Raw genomic sequence first — 18,925 nt, 5'->3', positions numbered from 1 at the left:
ACCTGGCAGAACTGATGAGCAGGAACTAGGCTGACTGCTGGCTTCCCACCATGCTGGTATGGACATTCACTACTAAACACACCATCACAACACTCACAGGTAGCACGACAGTTTTGATGTTGGGTTGAGAGGAGGGTTCGGAGGAGAGACTAAGTAAGTAGTAGAGTTGAGGTAGTTGATATTAAATCCTTACCCTTGAGCAGGGGCAGGGGCGTGAGCTCGATGGGTTTGCCCTGAGACCGGAATTGGGACGAACTCTGCGATCGCTTCTGCTTGGCCTTCCTGACAGACTTCCGTGAAAATCCGTCCACTTTGTCCACAGATGGAGGTGTGGTTGCTGCCGAGGACATAGCCCTGCTATAGGAGGTGAGACAAGGACAAGTCTCAGCTTAACATCTAGCCACAACACACAAACACAAGACAGCTTCCTCACAGCGGTGTCTGTACCAAGGAAATGTCCAGTTGTGTGTGCTGCTGATTATGCCTCATTGATTAGGTGCCCCTGGAGGGGAAGCCGGAAAGCCACACTGTACACAACCAACCGCCTGCTCACAGTCAGAAGAGGTGAAAACCAACTGCACTGAACACAACTAAACCGAATAGCGCATATGCGCCACATTTTATCCACCAATTAAGGCAATTCATAATTAGATTATTTACTACAGGTCTCAGAGTCTGTGTGTGTAAGAAGAAAACCACAGTTTAGCAGCGTGAGGGACGGCACTGACAGAAGGTTTGCAGCAGAGTTAACAAGAATCCATCGATCAGGTCAAATTTATACAATGTCTCTAATGCATTATAACTGGTAAAGAGCCAGGCAGAGGGAGACAGAGAATAAGACATAGTAAAGACACTCAGCCCTGAACCTAGACACACAATCATGTCATGTAGCTTGCCCTGAGGCTGTGGGTGGCATTGATAGCCATGGCTTTATCAGTCTATTCACTGATCCACGGGTGAAATATAGTTCATCAGAAGTCTCATTGCTGCTTACCTGCATAGCCCCACAGGTCTTGTGTTATCATGGCAAAAAAAACTAAACAAAATCTAGACAGCACAAATACTTCCCTTTCCCCAGAAAACTACTGTGATAGTTTGCCATTCAAAACTGGACAGGCCAATTCAAATGTTATACAAAGTGAGTCCCTGGAGCCAGAGAACATGCTACAAAAGCCCTGTCACGGCATATCATGAAAACACAAAAAGACATGCAAATAGCATCACCACCTGCCACCATGCAGTGGAGACAAAGGAGCTGCATGGTCAATCCGACATCTGCATTGGCCAAGCAGCATTTACAGTGATGCTGCCTCTGCAAAAGTAAGGGCATTCATACATCTTATACTTCGTGGAGCGGAGCAGAGCTGTTGAGCAGAGCTGTTGAGCAGAGCTGTTGAGCAGAGCTGTTGAGCAGAGCTGTTGAGCAGAGCTGTTGAGCAGAGCTGATGAGCAGAGCTGATGAGCAGAGCTGATGAGCAGAGCTGTTGTCAAGGAACTGAGAATGTGTTTATACAGGACCTCCCGCCCACACCTATAGTCAACCAATCATGTCAATGCGGGGCTTTACGGAAACCACCGCAGAGCTCAATTACCCCTCTGGAGGCTCTGCAATTGAGTTACACCCTCCATATGGCATCTCCGACCACATTTTCTAATCAAGCATGAATTTGCTTTTAGGCTACAGACAATGTAAACCCAAGCACACTAAGGTGCATGCTATTCACAAATCACAAAACAAACCACAAGCCCTAATGGTTGAGGAACGGGTGCTGCTGCTGCTACACAAGGGACAGTGCTGGTCGGGCATAGAGCACAGTACAAAGCCTCCCCATGCCTCCTACATAAGCGACCAGATGACATCCACAGTCTGGGGGGATTAAAGAAAGAGACCCGAAAGGGGAGAAGATGGCGGGCATGTTCGCAGTCTGGCAACTGGCGGGCAAAATACCTAAGATCTTCAAAAAAGGCCGCACAACATTGATCCCAAAATCAATGGCGAATGAAGAGCTCATGGCGATAGGGGGCTGGAGGCCGATCACAATTGGATCAATGGTCTTGAGACTGTTCTCAAAAATTCTAACGGACAGACTGGAAAAAGCCTGCCCGATCAATCCTAGGCAGAGAGGCTTCATCGCTACCCCGGGATGTGCGGAAAACCTGATGATATTGAATGGGGTCATGCATCAGAGCAAGGCGGAGAGAAGGGACCTAGCAGTAGTATTTATAGACTTTGCGAAGGCGTTCGACACAATATCGCACGAGCACCTAATCCATGTCCTGAGAGAGAGGGGACTGGATAGCCACGTGATTGGCCTGTTAGAGGACTCTTACGAGGGGGTGCAAACGACAATAACAGCAAAGGGAGGAGAAACCCCCCCCATAGACATGAAAACAGGTGTGAAGCAGGGAGACCCAATGTCCCCGCTGCTCTTCAACCTGGCAGTGGACCCACTAATCAATCAACTCGAGGGCTCCGGCGAGGGATACATGTTCGACGGGAACAAGGTAACCACCCTAGCATTCGCAGACGACTTGGTGCTCTGAGAGCACAGCAGGAAAGGGTGGCCACAGCACTGAAGGGAGTGATTGAAAAAGCTTCTTCTACTTTCCCCAACGCACAAGTGGTTATCTCCACCCTGCTACCATGAAAAGACTTCCACCCTGCTACAATACAGCGGGTAAACGCAAGCATTTCCCGTGACTGTGCCTCAAAACCAAATGTTTTTCTGGCCCACCACTCCACCCTGGACTTGAACAGCCTCTATGACCAGGTCCACCTCTACAAGGCAGCAGTGCCCACCTTTGCCCGGACTCTAAAGGACATCGCTCTCAAACGAAGCCCCAACACTTCACACAGGAGCAACAGATCAATAGACACCCCACCCAGACCAGCGAGACACCCTCCAAGACCTCCAGGACCCCCCCCCTGGACCCACGCCAAGAGGACTCACATCCAGACCACAGCACCCCCAGACACATCCACACCCCCACCCCAACCAACCAACACCCCCCCACATCAACCATGCCCACACCCAATTTAGGCCCCCTCAGATCAGACCCATGCCACTCCTGCCCACCCCATGCACCCCACCCCCGCAAAGAGGGCATCAACATGGAAGTCACACATACGCCCAGGTAGTGAGCGGGCAAACAGGCCCAACCCCCACTCTTACACTCGCCCAAGCCAACGGCATGTACCAGATGCTCAGCAGGCTCTGCTCACACTTACTGGCCTGAGGCCAAACCCCGACCAACAACATTGGACACTTTATGGAACAAAAAGCCTTCACTATATCATCCTGGAATATCCAAGGTCTGAAGTCATCTGCCTTTGGCCTAAAGAGCAGGAACCCGGACTTCACCAAAGAAATCGGCAATGCAGACATTGTCATCCTGCAAGAAACATGGTATAGAGGAGACGGACCCACTGGTTGCCCTCTAGGTTACAGAGAGCTGGTAGTCCCATCCACCAAACTACCAGGTGTGAAACAGGGAAGGGACTCAGGGGGAATGCTAATTTGGTATAGAGCAGACCTAACTCACTCCATTAAATTAATCAAAACAGGAACATTTTACATTTGGCTAGAAATTCAAAAGGAAATTATCTTAACAGAGAAAAATGTCCTCCTGTGTGCTACCTATATCCCCCCACTAGAATCCCCATACTTTAATGAAGACAGCTTCTCCATCCTGGAGGGGGAAATCAATCATTTCCAGGCCCAGGGACATGTATTAGTCTGTGGCGACCTAAATGCCAGAACTGGACAAGAACCTGACACCCTCAGCACACAGGGGGACAAACACCTACCTGGAGGTGACAGCATTCCCTCCCCCATATGCCCACCTAGGCACAACTATGACAACATAACCTGCAGCTCTGTCGCACGCTGGGTATGTACATAGTCAATGGTAGGCTTCGAGTGGACTCCTATGGTAGGTACACCTATAGCTCATCTCTTGGCAGTAGCACTGTAGACTACTTTATCACTGACCTCAACCCAGAGTCTCTCAGAGCGTTCACAGTCAGCCCACTGACACCCCTATCAGACCACAGCAAAATCACAGTCTACTTGAACAGAGCAATACTCAATCATGAGGCATCAAAGCCAAAGGAACTGAGTAACATTAAGAAATGCTATAGATGGAAGGAATGCAGTTTGGAAACCTACCAAAAAACAATTAGTCAACAGCAAATTCAATCCCTTTTAGACAACTTCCTGGGTAAAACGTTCCACTGCAATAGTGAAGGTGTAAACTTGGCAGTAGAAAATCTTAACAGTATATTTGACCTCTCAGCTTCCCTATCAAATCTAAAAATCTCAAATAGAAAACCGAAGAAAATGAACAACAATGACAAATGGTTTGATAAAGAATGCAAAAATGTAAGAAATAAATTGAGAAACCTGTCCAACCAAAAACATAGAGACCCGGAAAACCTGAGTCTACGCCTTCACTATGGTGAATCACTAAAACAATACAGAAATACACTACGGAAAAAGAAGGAACAGCACGTCAGAAATCAGCTCAATGTAATTGAAGAATCCATAGACTCTAACCAATTCTGGGAAAATTGGAAAACACTAAACAAACACAAAGAATTATCTATCCAAAATGGAGATGTATGGGTAAATCACTTCTCCAATCTTTTTGGCTCTATAACAAAGAATAAAGAGCAAAAACATATACATGATCAAATACAAATCCTAGAATCAACTATTAAAGACTACCAGAACCCACTGGATTCTCCAATTACCTTGAATGAGTTACAGGACAAAATAAAAACCCTCCAACCCAAAAAGGCCTGTGGTGTTGATGGTATCCTTAATGAAATGATCAAATATACAGACAACAAATTCCAATTGGCTATATTAAAACTCTTTAACATCGTCCTTAGCTCTGGCATCTTCCCCAATATTTGGAACCAAGGACTGATCACCCCAATCCACAAAAGTGGAGACAAATTTGACCCCAATAACTACCGTGGAATATGCGTCAACAGTAACCTTGGGAAAATACTCTGCATTATCATTAACAGCAGACTCGTACATTTCCTCAATGAAAACAATGTACTGAGCAAATGTCAAATTGGCTTTTTACCAAATTACCGTACAACAGACCATGTATTCACCCTACACACCCTAATTGACAACCAAACAAACCAAAACAAAGGCAAAGTCTTCTCATGCTTTGTTGATTTAAAAAAAAGCCTTCGACTCAATTTGGCATGAGGGTCTGCTATACAAATTGATGGAAAGTGGTGTTGGGGTAAAACATACGACATTATAAAATCCATGTACACAAACAACAAGTGTGCGGTTAAAATTGGCAAAAAACACACATTTCTTCACACAGGGTCGTGGGGTGAGACAGGGATGCAGCTTAAGCCCCACCCTCTTCAACATATATATCAACGAATTGGCGCGGGCACTAGAACAGTCTGCAGCACCCGGTCTCACCCTACTAGAATCCGAAGTCAAATGCCTACTGTTTGCTGATGATCTGGTGCTTCTGTCACCAACCAAGGAGGGCCTACAGCAGCACCTAGATCTTCTGCACAGATTCTGTCAGACCTGGGCCCTGACAGTAAATCTCAGTAAGACCAAAATAATGGTGTTCCAAAAAAGGTCCAGTCGCCAGGACCACAAATTCCATCTAGACACCGTTGCCCTAGAGCACACAAAAAACTATACATACCTCGGCCTAAACATCAGCACCACAGGTAGCTTCCACAGAGCTGTGAACGATCTGAGAGACAAGGCAAGAAGGGCATTCTATGCCATCAAAAGGAACATAAATTTCAACATACCAATTAGGATCTGGCTAAAAATACTTGAATCAGTCATAGAGCCCATTGCCCTTTATGGTTGTGAGGTCTGGGGTCCGCTCACCAACCAAGATTTCACAAAATGGGACAAACACCAAATTGAGACTCTGCATGCAGAATTCTGCAAAAATATCCTCCGTGTACAACGTAGAACACCAAATAATGCATGCAGAGCAGAATTAGGCCGATACCCACTAATTATCAAAATCCAGAAAAGAGCCGTTAAATTCTACAACCACCTAAAAGGAAGCGATTCCCAAACCTTCCATAACAAAGCCATCACCTACAGAGAGATGAAACTGGAGAAGAGTCTCCTAAGCAAGCTGGTCCTAGGGCTCTGTTCACAAACACAAACACACCCCACAGAGCCCCAGGACAACAGCACAATTAGACCCAACCAAATCATGAGAAAACAAAAAGATAATTACTTGACACATTGGAAAGAATTAACAAAAAAACAGAGCAAACTAGAATGCTATTTGGCCCTAAACAGAGAGTACACAGTGGCAGAATACCTGACCACTGTGACTGACCCAAACTTAAGGAAAGCTTTGACTATGTACAGACTCAGTGAGCATAGCCTTGCTATTGAGAAAGGCCGCCGTAGGCAGACTCTCAAGAGGCAGGCTCTCAAGAGAAGACAGGCTATGTGCTCACTGCCCACAAAATGAGGTGGAAACTGAGCTGCACTTCCTAACCTCCTGCCCAATGTATGACCATATTAGAGAGACATATTTCCCTCAGATTACACAGATCCACAAAGAATTCGAAAACAAATCCAATTTTGATAAACTCCCATATCTACTGGGTGAAATTCCACAGTGTGCCATCACAGCAGCAAGATTTGTGACCTGTTGCCACAAGAAAAGGGCAAACAGTGAAGAACAAACACCATTGTAAATACAACCCATATTTATGCTTATTTATTTTAACTTGTGTGCTTTAACCATTTGTACATTGTTACAACACTGTATATATATATAATATGACATTTGTACTGTCTTTTTTGTTTTGAAACTTCTGTATGTGTAATGTTTAGTGTTAATTTTTATTGTTTATTTCACTTTTGTATATTATCTACCTCACTTGCTTTGGCAATGTTAACACATGTTTCCCATGCCAATAAAGCCCCTTGAATTGAATTGAGTGAGAGCGCAACAGAGGGGGAGAGAGAGCAAGAGGGTGCGCGAGCGACACAGGGCGGGCGGGGGGGAGCGAGCGCTCTCTCTCTTGCTCTCTCTCCCCCTCTGTTGCGCTCTCACTCACTCATTCTCTCTTTCTTTAATCCCCCCAGACTGTGGATGTCATCAACTCTGTTGCGCTCTCACTCACCCACCCTGTGTCACTCACGCGAGCGACACAGGGCGGGCACACGAGCCACAGAGGGCGAGCGAGGGAGCGAGCTACAGAGGTGGAGAGAGCGAGCTACAGAGGTGGAGAGAGAACGAGCTACAGAGAGACAGAGAGAGCGAGCTACAGAGAGACAGCGAGAGAGAGCGAGCTACAGAGAGACAGCGAGAGAGAGCGAGCTACAGAGAGACAGCGAGAGAGAGACAGCTACAGAGAGACAGCGAGAGAGAGCGAGCTACAGAGGGAGAGAGAGAGAGCGCGAGAGAGAGCGAGCTACAGAGAGCGAGCGAGTTACAGAGCGAGCTACAGAGAGAGAGAGCGAGCGAGCGAGCGAGCTACAGAGAGAGAGAGCGAGCGAGCGAGCTACAGAGAGAGAGAGCGAGCGAGCGAGCTACAGAGGGAGGGAGAGAGCGAGCGACAGAGGGAGGGAGAGAGCGAGCGAGCGAGCTACAGAGGGAGGGAGAGAGCGAGCGACAGAGGGAGGGAGGGAGAGAGCGAGCGAGCTACAGAGGGAGGGAGAGAGCGAGCGACAGAGGGAGGGAGAGAGCGAGCGAGCGAGCTACAGAGGGAGGGAGAGAGCGAGCGAGCGAGCTACAGAGGGAGGGAGAGAGCGAGCGAGCGAGCTACAGAGGGAGGGAGAGAGCGAGCGAGCGAGCTACAGAGGGAGGGAGAGAGCGAGCGAGCGAGCTACAGAGGGAGGGAGAGAGCGAGCGAGCTACAGAGGGAGGGAGAGCGAGCGAGCTACAGAGGGAGAGAGCGAGCGAGCGAGCTACAGAGGGAGAGAGCGAGCGAGCTACAGAGGGAGAGAGCGAGCGAGCGAGCTACAGAGGGAGAGAGCGAGCGAGCGAGCTACAGAGGGAGAGAGCGAGCGAGCGAGCTACAGAGGGAGAGAGCGAGCGAGCGAGCTACAGAGGGAGAGAGCGAGCGAGCGAGCTACAGAGGGAGAGAGCGAGCGAGCGAGCTACAGAGGGAGAGAGCGAGCTACAGAGGGAGAGAGCGAGCTACAGAGGGAGAGAGCGAGCGAGCGAGCTACAGAGGGAGAGAGCTTGCGAGCGAGCTACAAAGGGAGAGAGCGAGCGAGCGAGCTACAGAGGGAGAGAGCGAGCGAGCGAGCTACAGAGGGAGAGAGCGAGCGAGCGAGCTACAGAGGGAGAGAGCGAGCGAGCGAGCTACAGAGGGAGAGAGCGAGCGAGCGAGCTACAAAGGGAGAGAGCGAGCGAGCGAGCTACAGAGGGAGAGAGCGAGCGAGCTACAGAGGGAGAGAGCGAGCGAGCGAGCTACAGAGGGAGAGAGCGAGCGAGCGAGCTACAGAGGGAGAGAGCGAGCGAGCGAGCTACAGAGGGAGAGAGCGAGCGAGCTACAGAGAGAGCGCTACAGAGAGAGAGAGCGAGCGCTACAGAGAGAGAGCGAGCGCTACAGAGAGAGAGCGAGCGCTACAGAGAGAGAGCGAGCGCTACAGAGAGAGAGCGCGAGAGAGCTAGAGAGAGAGCGCTACACGGAGAGAGCGCTACACGGAGAGAGCGCTACACGGAGAGAGCGCTACACGGAGAGAGAGCTCCGGAGTTCCAAATTAAGCAGCAGCAGCTGAAAAGATGAGCTCCTAAAAATATTGAAATTTATATGGTTTTTAGAGTAAAGTACATCGAAAAAATGCAAAAGAAAACTGCTAGACTGAATAGGAGACCAAACAAGCAGCAAACAAAGAAGAAAGGATTTTGAAAAAGTAACATTTTTTCATAAAATTATACCGTTTTCTTAGCTAGCTAAGTTGTTTACCTGTTGCTAGGCAGTTGCTAGGGACTCTCCTGAAAGAAGCTAGCTAGCTAACAAGGAGTGTCTAGTTGACAGAAGAGAAGAAGGGACAAAGTGGGACAAAATAAGGACAGAAGAAAAGGGAAAGGGGACATCAAGGTGAAGCAGTCCTCTAAAGACATAAAAGACAATAATACAAGAAACAACACTTCTATTGCAACATTGTAGCCAACATCACCAGCGTTGCTATGGAAATTGTTTACCCACCAGACATCAAAACAGAGAAAGCTAAGAAAAGTTTCAAAGGTTTGTTGATGGGACAGAACCATGAATGCCTGTTTGCAGATCTTACCAGTTGCAAAACAAGAGCAAATTTAATTTTTAATACCAAACGAGGGCATATATGGAAAAGGGTTATTTGCAACCATTTCCCTTTCTCAAAAAAGAGAGGCATCAGCCAAGGATGTCAGATCAGCATTTTTGAAGAGGCTGACCCTAGCAACACATATCAAACAGTAAATGTATATAATAATGGAACTGTATTGATACAAGGCAATGATTCAAGCCTCCAGGCTTTTGAGAATAGGTTTACTACCCTAAAAGCAGAAGCTGAAATCATCTCAGAAACTGAGGAAAAAGTCAAGGAGGGAGATGACGGTGAAGAGCAGCCCCCAACGGTCTCTGTGACCCAGCAAGAAGCCCTCAGTGTCCCTCTACCTACCTCACCTGCAGCAGACAGGGCCAAGGACATGCCTACAACACCAAGAACACCTGCTATGCAACGTTTCCACAACACCCTCTCTCTAGTCGAAGCAGAGGTCATAGAACTCAGAGAGAACAAGCTTCAAGAGGAGGACACTGTCCAGAAACTTAAAGAAGAGATGAAACAGTTCAAGGAGGAGAGCAGAGCATCTATTGCTAAACTGGAAAGCAGAATGGACAAACTGAGTCAGACAAATTATGACCTCAGAGACCATCTGAGCACAACAAGAAAGGAGCTAGAACAAAGAGAGAGATACATTGACCTCCTCAACCAGCAGCGAGTCATTATGTCCTCTGCATCTGGAGAACATGTCCACCAGCTTGGCACAACACAAGCAGAACCCGAGACCAGCATGGCCTCCACCACACAGCCTGATGACACTGCACCAGCCTACCAGTCTGCTCCAGCCCAGGTCAGCCAACCAGCCTCTCAGTCTGCTCCAACACAGTGTGCTCCAGCCCAGGTCAGAATACCAGTCTCCCAGTGTGCTCCAGCCCAGGTCAGAATACCAGTCTCCCAGTCTGCTCCAGCACAGGTCAGAATACCAGTCTCCCAGTCTGCTCCAGCACAGGTCAGAATACCAGTCTCCCAGTCTGCTCCAGCACAGTGTGCTCCAGCCCAGGTCAGAATACCAGCCTCTCAGTCTGCTCCAGCCCAGGTCAGCCAACCAGCCTCTCAGTCTGCTCCAACACAGTGTGCTCCAGCCCAGGTCAGAATACCAGCCTCCCAGTCTGCTCCAGCCCAGGTCAGAATACCAGTCTCCCAGTCTGCTCCAGCCAGACAGTCACCCACAACTGCAATCCTTATTGATTCAAATGGGAAGTTCTTAGTACAGGAAAGATTATTCCCTAGACACCAGGTGTATAAGTTCTGGTGTCCTACAACTGACAGTGCAATGCAGCTACTCAGTCAGACCAGGATTGACACCCTCGACAACATCATCATCCACACTGGCACAAACGACCTTCATGCCAAAGGTGAAGATGTATCTGGGGCAGTGAGAAGAGTGGCAGAACGGGCACAGGCTGTGTTCCCAACAACCAATATAGTTGTGTCCACCCTCCTACCAAGAAAAGACTTCCCAGGACAGTTGATCGACAAAATAAATCAACAGATCACTGTGGACTGTGCCTCACTACTCAACGTCAGAACGGCTCACCACCCCACTCTGACATGTCAACACTTATACGATAATGTACATCTTGATCAGGACAGTGTCAGAACCTTTGCCAAGGACCTAAAAGATGCAACACTTGGCAGGGACCCACACACCCATCACCCCAGCAACAGAGGTCCCCCGCCCCACCTTCTGAAACAACAGTACCTCCACCATCCCCAGGAGAAAAGAGCCAGACACGGCTTATTACAGCACAGCTCTACTAGACCAGGCCCAACACAACACAGATTTACGAGACCAGGGCCTTCACAACACAGCTCTACTAGACCAGGCCCATCACAACACAGATTTACGAGACCAGACCCGCATCAGGACAACACGACTAGACCAGGCCCAACACAACACAGCTCTACTAGACCAGGCCCATCACAACACAGCTCTACTAGACCAGGCCCAACACAACACAGATTTACGAGACCAGACCCGCCTCAGGACAGCACGACTAGACCCGGCCCATCACAACACAGCTCTACTAGACCAGGGCCTTCACAACACAGCTCTACTAGACCAGGCCCATCACAACATAGCTCTACTGGACCAGGCCCATCACAACACAGCTCTACTAGACCAGGCCCATCAGAACACAGCTCTACTGGACCAGGCCCATCACAACACAGCTCTACTAGACCAGGCCCATCACAACACATCTCTACTAGACCTGGCCCATCACAACACAGCTCTACTGGACCTGGCCCGTCACAACACATCTCTACTGGACCTGGCCCATCACAACACAGCTCTGACCACTACTCCAGGGTCGGACAGAACACTGTCCTTCAGAGAAGTACACCACATGATGCAGTCCACACCATGTATCATTCAGATCATCAGCCTACACATGCTGAGGTAACCTCTGGCAAAAGACACCTAGAACAATCAGAGATAGGAGAGGTGCGCCAACTACTGCAACTAATATGCAGACTACTGAGCTAGACAGACCCTTTAATTCACGGGCACACACACACACACAGGGTTGCAGATTGCATTGTACTTATTTTTTGTGCAGTCTTATTCCATTCTTATTAATTTGTTTACAACTATTCTTAATTTTATTGGCACCAGTATAATAATAATATTTATATATAATGGTGTGTGTATGTATGTATGTATGTATGTATGTATGTATGTATGTATGTATGTATGTATGTATGTATGTATGTGTGTATGTATGTGTGTGTGTGTGTGTGTATGTATGTGTGTATGTATGTGTGTGTGTGTGTGTGTGTGTGTGTGTGTGTGTGTGTGTGTGTATGTATGTGTGTATGTATGTGTGTATATGTATATATATATATGTATGTATGTGTATGTATATATGTATATATATATATATATATATATATATATATTATTTTGTATTGTTTTCAATGTACTTTACTCAAACCAGTGAATATCACTTATTATAAATGAGATCATTAACTATCAGCTCTTGGAATATCCAGGGACTTTACTCTTCACATTTTGGTTATAAAACAACAAATCCAGAATTGATTAAAAACATCAAAGGACAGGACATCATAATCCTACTGGAAACATGGTGTCGTGGAGACATAGATACTCAGTGTCCCTCAGGCTATAGGGAAAGTTTACTACCATCAATCAAACATAAAAATGTTAAACGGGGCCGAGACTCAGGTGGAATCATCATTTGGCATAAGCAGGACTTGGCACTGAATGAAATGAAAAAAGGTACCAGTCACATTTGGCTAAAACTTAACAAAGGTACAATCTATTGTGACAATGATGTGTACATATGTGCAGCTTATGCTCCTCCTTCAGATTCACCATATTATGATGATCAGTTTTTTGACAATCTCCATACAGAAATCATTACATTTCAGGCAGAGGGTAAAGTGCTTCTTTGTGGAGATTTCAATGCAAGAACAGGTTCTGAGCCTGACTACACTGATGCGGGAGGTAACCACCACATATTTGGTCACCCCTCCTTGTACAGCAGCCCTATTATAAATAATAGAAACAGTCCTGACCAAATACTGAACAAAAATGGGAAGGAGTTAGTGCATCTCTGTCGAGCCTTAGGCCTGTACATGCTTAATGGTAGAATCAGAGGGGACTCTTTAGGTCAGTTTACTTACTGCTCAGCTCTTGGGACAAGTGTAGTCGATTATGCCATCACGGACATTGACCCCTCCTCCATTAGTGCATTCACTGTCAGACCACAGACACCATTGTCAGATCACAGTCAGATCAACGTGTTTTTGAAGAAATTAACCGGCAATATTCATTCAAAAAAACTGCCCAATAAACTCTTCAACATAAACCAATCATACAGATGGGCTCCAAACAGTGCAGAGGGATTCATTGAAACATTGAACTCAAAAGAAATGATGAACTCTATACAGTTTTTCAATAACTCACAATACCAAAACAATAAAGATGGTGTCAATTCGGCTACTCTAAACATCAACTGCATATTCCAAAAAGCAGTATCGAAAGCAAATTTGAGAAAACCAAAGAAATGCAACATCAGAAACAAAAAACAAAATGTTTCTGACAAATGGTTTGATAATGAATGTAAAACAATTAGAAAACACCTAAGACAAATGTCAAACAAAAAACATAAGCAGCAAAACAACCCAGAGCTACGATATGAATACTTTGAAACTCTGAAACAGTATAAACATACACTGAAACGCAAGAAACTGAATTATACCAACAAGACACTTGATGAAATTGAAAACGCAATTGACCAAAATCAGTTCTGGGACATGTGGAACAATTTAAGCACAACAAAGCCACAAGAATTAGCCATACAAGATGTAGGAATTTGGAAAACTTATTTTGATAATCTATACAAAAACATCCCACAAAAAGACTTAAAACAGAACCAATTAGAAATTAAAGAAAAATTGAAAATCCTTGAATCAGTCATTAAAAATAACCAAAATCCATTAGATTACCCAATAACCCAACAAGAACTAAATGAAAAGCTCAAATCTATTAAATCAAAGAAGGCTTGTGGTCTAGACAACATCAGAAATGAAATGCTGAAAAACAGCACACCTGAGTTGCAAAATGCTGTGCTTAAATTGTTCAACATGGTTTTAACTTCTGGCTGCTTCCCTGATGTCTGGAACCAGGGGCTCATCTCCCCTATCCACAAAAGTGGAGACAAATCAGACCCCAATAATTACAGGGGAATTTGTGTAAACAGTAACTTGGGAAAGGTTTTCTGTAGCATTTTGAATTCAAGAATCCAAACCTTTCTTCAAGAAAAAAATGTAATAACTAAATGTCAAATTGGCTTTCTCCCTAACCATCGCACTACTGACCATATATACACCTTACACACACTAATTAATAAACACGTCCACCAAAAAAAAGAGGGCAAAATCTTTGCTTGCTTTATTGACTTTAAAAAAGCATTTGATTCTATTTGGCACGAAGGGCTATTCTACAAAATTCTACAAAGTGGGCTTGGTGGTAAGGTGTATGACTTAATAAAATGTATGTACACAGAAAACAAGTGTGCAATAAAAATCAAAAACCAAAGAACAGAATTCTTTTCACAATGTCGAGGTGTGAGACAAGGCTGTAGTTTGAGTCCAAATCTTTTCAACATTTATATCAATGAATTAGCAGACATGTTGGACCATTCTCCAGCCCCAGGACTCACACTATTTGACACAGAGGTGAAATACCTGCTATATGCTGATGACTTGGTACTTCTATCACCAACCAAAGAAGGTCTTCAACAGAACATTAATATTCTAGAGCAATATTGCCATAATTGGGCCCTGGCAGTAAATTTCCCAAAAACTAAAATCATGATTTTCCAAAAACAAAACAGATGTCAGAAACACAAATATAAATTCACCCTGAACAACACCATAATTGAACACACAAAAAATTACACCTACCTTGGTCTGACCATATCTGCATCGGGAAACTTTAATATGGCAGTGAATGCACTCAAAGAAAAAGCCCGCAGAGCATTGTATGCAATAAAAATGAAATTATTCAAAATCAACATCCCAATTAGAATTTGGACCAAAATATTTGACAGTGTAATCCTACCAATAGCTCTTTACGGAAGTGAGGTTTGGGGGCCACTCAATAAACTGGACTTTAAAATGTGGGACAAACATCCAATTGAAACCCTACATGCAGAATTCTGTCGGAAAATCCTACAAGTCCAGAGAAATACACCAACTAATGCATGTAGGGCAGAATTGGGCCGCTTTCCAGTAATAATGAAAATACAGAAAAGATCATTAAAATTTTGGCTACATCTAAATTCAAGTCCAAATTCGAGTCTGCAATTTAAAGCACTTCAAACCCAAGAACTGAGCCCAGAAACGAGCCCTCTCAGTCAGCTGGTGTTGGACCTAACCAACCAAGCTGACACCGGCACTGCTTCAAAAGAAAGAATTCCAATAAACAAAATCATGAACCAATCAAAGGACTCATATTTACAACATTGGAAAAACGAAACAAAATCCCAAAGCCGACTAAATTGCTATCTGACCCTAAACAGAGAATATGAATTGGCTGAATATCTCTACTCTGTCAGAGATTCGAAGCAGAGACAGATCCTTACCAAGTACAGGCTGAGTGACCACCGATTGGCAATAGAAACCGGCAGACATAAAAAGACATGGCTACCCAAAGAGGAGCGTGTATGTGGTCACTGCACGACAGGGGAGGTAGAAACAGAGATGCACTTTCTCCTTTACTGTGATAAATATTCCTCACCAAGAGATTCATTATTCACAGAAATGACTACATTTATTCCAAATTTTAACTTATTAAACCCAGAGGAAAAACTAAAAATACTCATGGGCGAAGGAGCAATGGCTCCTCTTGCAGCCAAATATGTATTTGCCTGCCATAGCCTGAGGGACACTGAATAATAACATCTGCATAGTAAGCAGTAACTTACTTATTATGACTGTTATTGTTATTACTGTTATTGTTATTAGTATTATTATTGTTGTTTATCATTCCAAATAGTAATGGTATGGGTGGTAATGGTAATGATAGCAGTTTAATGATAGTGGTGGTGGTAGTGGTGCATTACACCATACATTACATTCGACTATTGACTGTTACCATTTTATTGTTACTATTTTTTATATTTAATTTTGTATTATTATTTACTGCCATTCTATATTATTATTTGTCATTGTTTTAATTGTATTACAATGTATATTGTATACATTGTTGCTTTGGCAATATTGACACAATGTTTTTCATGCCAATAAAGCAGCTTGACTTTGAATTTGAGAGCTACACGGAGAGAGCGCTACAGAGAGAGAGAGCGCTACAGAGAGAGAGAGCGCTACAGAGAGAGCGCTACAGAGAGAGAGAGAGAGCGCTACAGAGAGAGAGAGAGAGCGCTACAGAGAGAGAGAGAGAGCGAGCGCTACAGAGAGAGAGAGAGAGCGAGCGCTACAGAGAGAGAGAGAGAGCGAGCGCTACAGAGAGAGAGAGAGAGCGAGCGCTACAAGAGAGAGAGAGAGCGAGCGCTACAGAGAGAGAGAGAGAGCGAGCGCTACAGAGAGAGAGAGAGAGCGAGCGCTACAGAGAGAGAGAGAGAGCGAGCGCTACAGAGAGAGAGAGAGAGCGAGCGCTACAGAGAGAGAGAGAGAGCGAGCGCTACAGAGAGAGAGAGAGAGCGAGCGCTACAGAGAGAGAGAGAGAGAGCGAGCGCTACAGAGAGAGAGAGCGAGCGAGCGCGAAAGAGAGAGAGAGAGAGCGAGCGCTACAGAGAGAGAGAGAGAGAGAGCGCTACAGAGAGAGAGAGAGAGAGCGCTACAGAGAGAGAGAGAGAGAGCGCTACAGAGAGAGAGAGAGAGAGAGAGAGAGAGAGAGAGAGAGCGCTACAGAGAGAGAGAGAGAGAGAGAGAGCGCTACAGAGAGAGAGAGAGAGAGAGAGAGAGCGCTACAGAGAGAGAGAGAGAGAGCGCTACAGAGAGAGAGAGAGCGCTACAGAGAGAGAGAGAGAGAGAGAGAGAGAGAGAGAGAGAGAGAGAGAGAGCGCTACAGAGAGAGAGAGCGAGCGCTACAGAGAGAGAGAGAGAGCGCTACAGAGAGAGAGAGCGAGCGCTACAGAGAGAGAGAGAGAGCGCTACAGAGAGAGAGAGCGAGCGCTACAGAGAGAGAGAGAGAGCGCTACAGAGAGAGCGCGAGAGAGCTACAGAGAGAGCGCGAGAGAGCTACAGAGAGAGCGCGAGAGAGCTAGAGAGAGAGCGCGAGAGAGCTAGAGAGAGAGCGCTACAGAGAGAGAGAGCGAGCGCTACAGAGAGAGAGAGAGCGCTACAGAGAGAGAGCGCGAGAGAGCGACAGAGAGAGCGCGAGAGAGCTACAGAGAGAGCGCGAGAGAGCTAGAGAGAGAGCGCTACACAGAGAGAGAGCGCTACACGGAGAGAGCTACACGGAGAGAGCGCTACAGAGAGAGAGAGCGCTACAGAGAGAGAGAGCGCTACACGGAGAGAGCGCTACAGAGAGAGAGAGCGCTACAGAGAGAGAGAGCGCTACAGAGAGAGAGAGCGAGAGCGCTACAGCGAGAGAGAGAGAGAGAGCGCTAGAGAGAGAGAGAGAGAGAGAGAGAGAGAGAGAGAGAGAGAGAGCGCTACAGAGAGAGAGAGAGAGAGAGCGCTACAGAGAGAGAGAGAGAGAGAGCGCTACAGAGAGAGCGCTACAGAGAGAGAGAGAGAGCGCTACAGAGAGAGAGAGAGAGCGCTACAGAGAGAGAGAGAGCGCTACAGAGAGAGAGAGAGAGAGAGAGAGAGAGAGAGAGAGAGAGAGCGCTACAGAGAGAGAGAGAGAGAGCGCTACAGAGAGAGAGAGAGAGCGCTACAGAGAGAGAGAGAGCGCGAGAGAGAGCGAGCTACAGAGAGCGAGCGAGTTACAGAGCGAGCTACAGAGAGCGAGCGAGTTACAGAGAGAGAGAGCGAGCGAGCGAGCTACAGAGAGCGAGCGAGCGAGCGAGCTACAGAGAGAGAGAGCGAGCGAGCGAGCTACAGAGAGAGAGAGCGAGCGAGCGAGCTACAGAGAGAGAGAGCGAGCGAGCGAGCTACAGAGGGAGGGAGAGAGCGAGCGACAGAGGGAGGGAGAGAGCGAGCGAGCGAGCTACAGAGGGAGGGAGAGAGCGAGCGAGCTACAGAGGGAGGGAGAGAGCGAGCGACAGAGGGAGGGAGAGAGCGAGCGAGCGAGCTACAGAGGGAGGGAGAGAGCGAGCGAGCGAGCTACAGAGGGAGGGAGAGAGCGAGCGAGCGAGCTACAGAGGGAGGGAGAGAGCGAGCGAGCTACAGAGGGAGGGAGAGAGCGAGCGAGCGAGCGACAGAGGGAGGGAGAGAGCGAGCGAGCTACAGAGGGAGGGAGAGAGCGAGCGAGCTACAGAGGGAGGGAGAGAGCGAGCGAGCGAGCTACAGAGGGAGGGAGAGAGCGAGCGAGCTACAGAGGGAGGGAGAGAGCGAGCGAGCTACAGAGGGAGGGAGAGAGCTAGAGAGAGAGCGCTACACAGAGAGAGAGCGCTACACGGAGAGAGCTACACGGAGAGAGCGCTACAGAGAGAGAGAGCGCTACAGAGAGAGAGAGCGCTACACGGAGAGAGCGCTACAGAGAGAGAGAGCGCTACAGAGAGAGAGAGCGCTACAGAGAGAGAGAGAGAGAGCGCTACAGAGAGAGAGAGAGAGCGCTACAGAGAGAGAGAGAGCGCTACAGAGAGAGAGAGAGAGAGAGCGCTACAGAGAGAGAGAGAGAGAGAGCGCTATAGAGAGAGAGAGAGAGAGAGAGAGCGAGAGAGAGAGAGAGCTACAGAGAGAGAGAGAGAGCTACAGAGAGAGAGAGAGAGCGCTACAGAGAGAGAGAGAGAGAGCGCTACAGAGAGAGAGAGAGAGCGCTACAGAGAGAGAGAGAGAGAGCGCTACAGAGAGAGAGAGAGAGCGCTACAGAGAGAGAGAGAGCGCGAGAGAGAGCGAGCTACAGAGAGCGAGCGAGTTACAGAGAGAGAGAGCGAGCGAGCGAGCTACAGAGAGCGAGCGAGCGAGCTACAGAGAGAGAGAGCGAGAGAGCGAGCGAGCTACAGAGAGAGAGA

At 47.1% G+C, this 18,925-nt stretch overlaps 1 protein-coding gene across 13 annotated transcripts in view; it reads right to left on the bottom strand.

Annotated features, from left to right (window-relative positions):
• The window catches only part of LOC139530924 (serine/threonine-protein phosphatase 2A 56 kDa regulatory subunit epsilon isoform-like), a 172,008-nt gene that overhangs the window by 60,055 nt on the left and 93,028 nt on the right, over positions 1 to 18,925 (bottom strand). For 11 of the 13 annotated variants that reach the window (XR_011666151.1, XR_011666152.1, XR_011666155.1 and 8 more), the window contains one exon: positions 194 to 357. The exons of 1 other annotated variant lie outside the window; for it this stretch is intronic. Coding sequence is in view for 6 of the 12 variants with exons in the window: in XM_071327730.1 (XP_071183831.1) it covers positions 194 to 357 (164 nt within the window). In the remaining 6 variants the exon portion in view is untranslated. Of the gene's footprint in view, positions 1 to 193; positions 358 to 18,925 lie in introns of those variants that run through there. One more of the 13 variants, XM_071327738.1, reaches the window with a different exon arrangement.

Source organism: Salvelinus alpinus, chromosome 9 (genome assembly GCF_045679555.1).
Source record: "Salvelinus alpinus chromosome 9, SLU_Salpinus.1, whole genome shotgun sequence".
In the NCBI taxonomy this organism is placed as follows: domain Eukaryota; kingdom Metazoa; phylum Chordata; class Actinopteri; order Salmoniformes; family Salmonidae; genus Salvelinus; species Salvelinus alpinus.
This window is presented reverse-complemented; position numbering and strand designations above follow the sequence as displayed.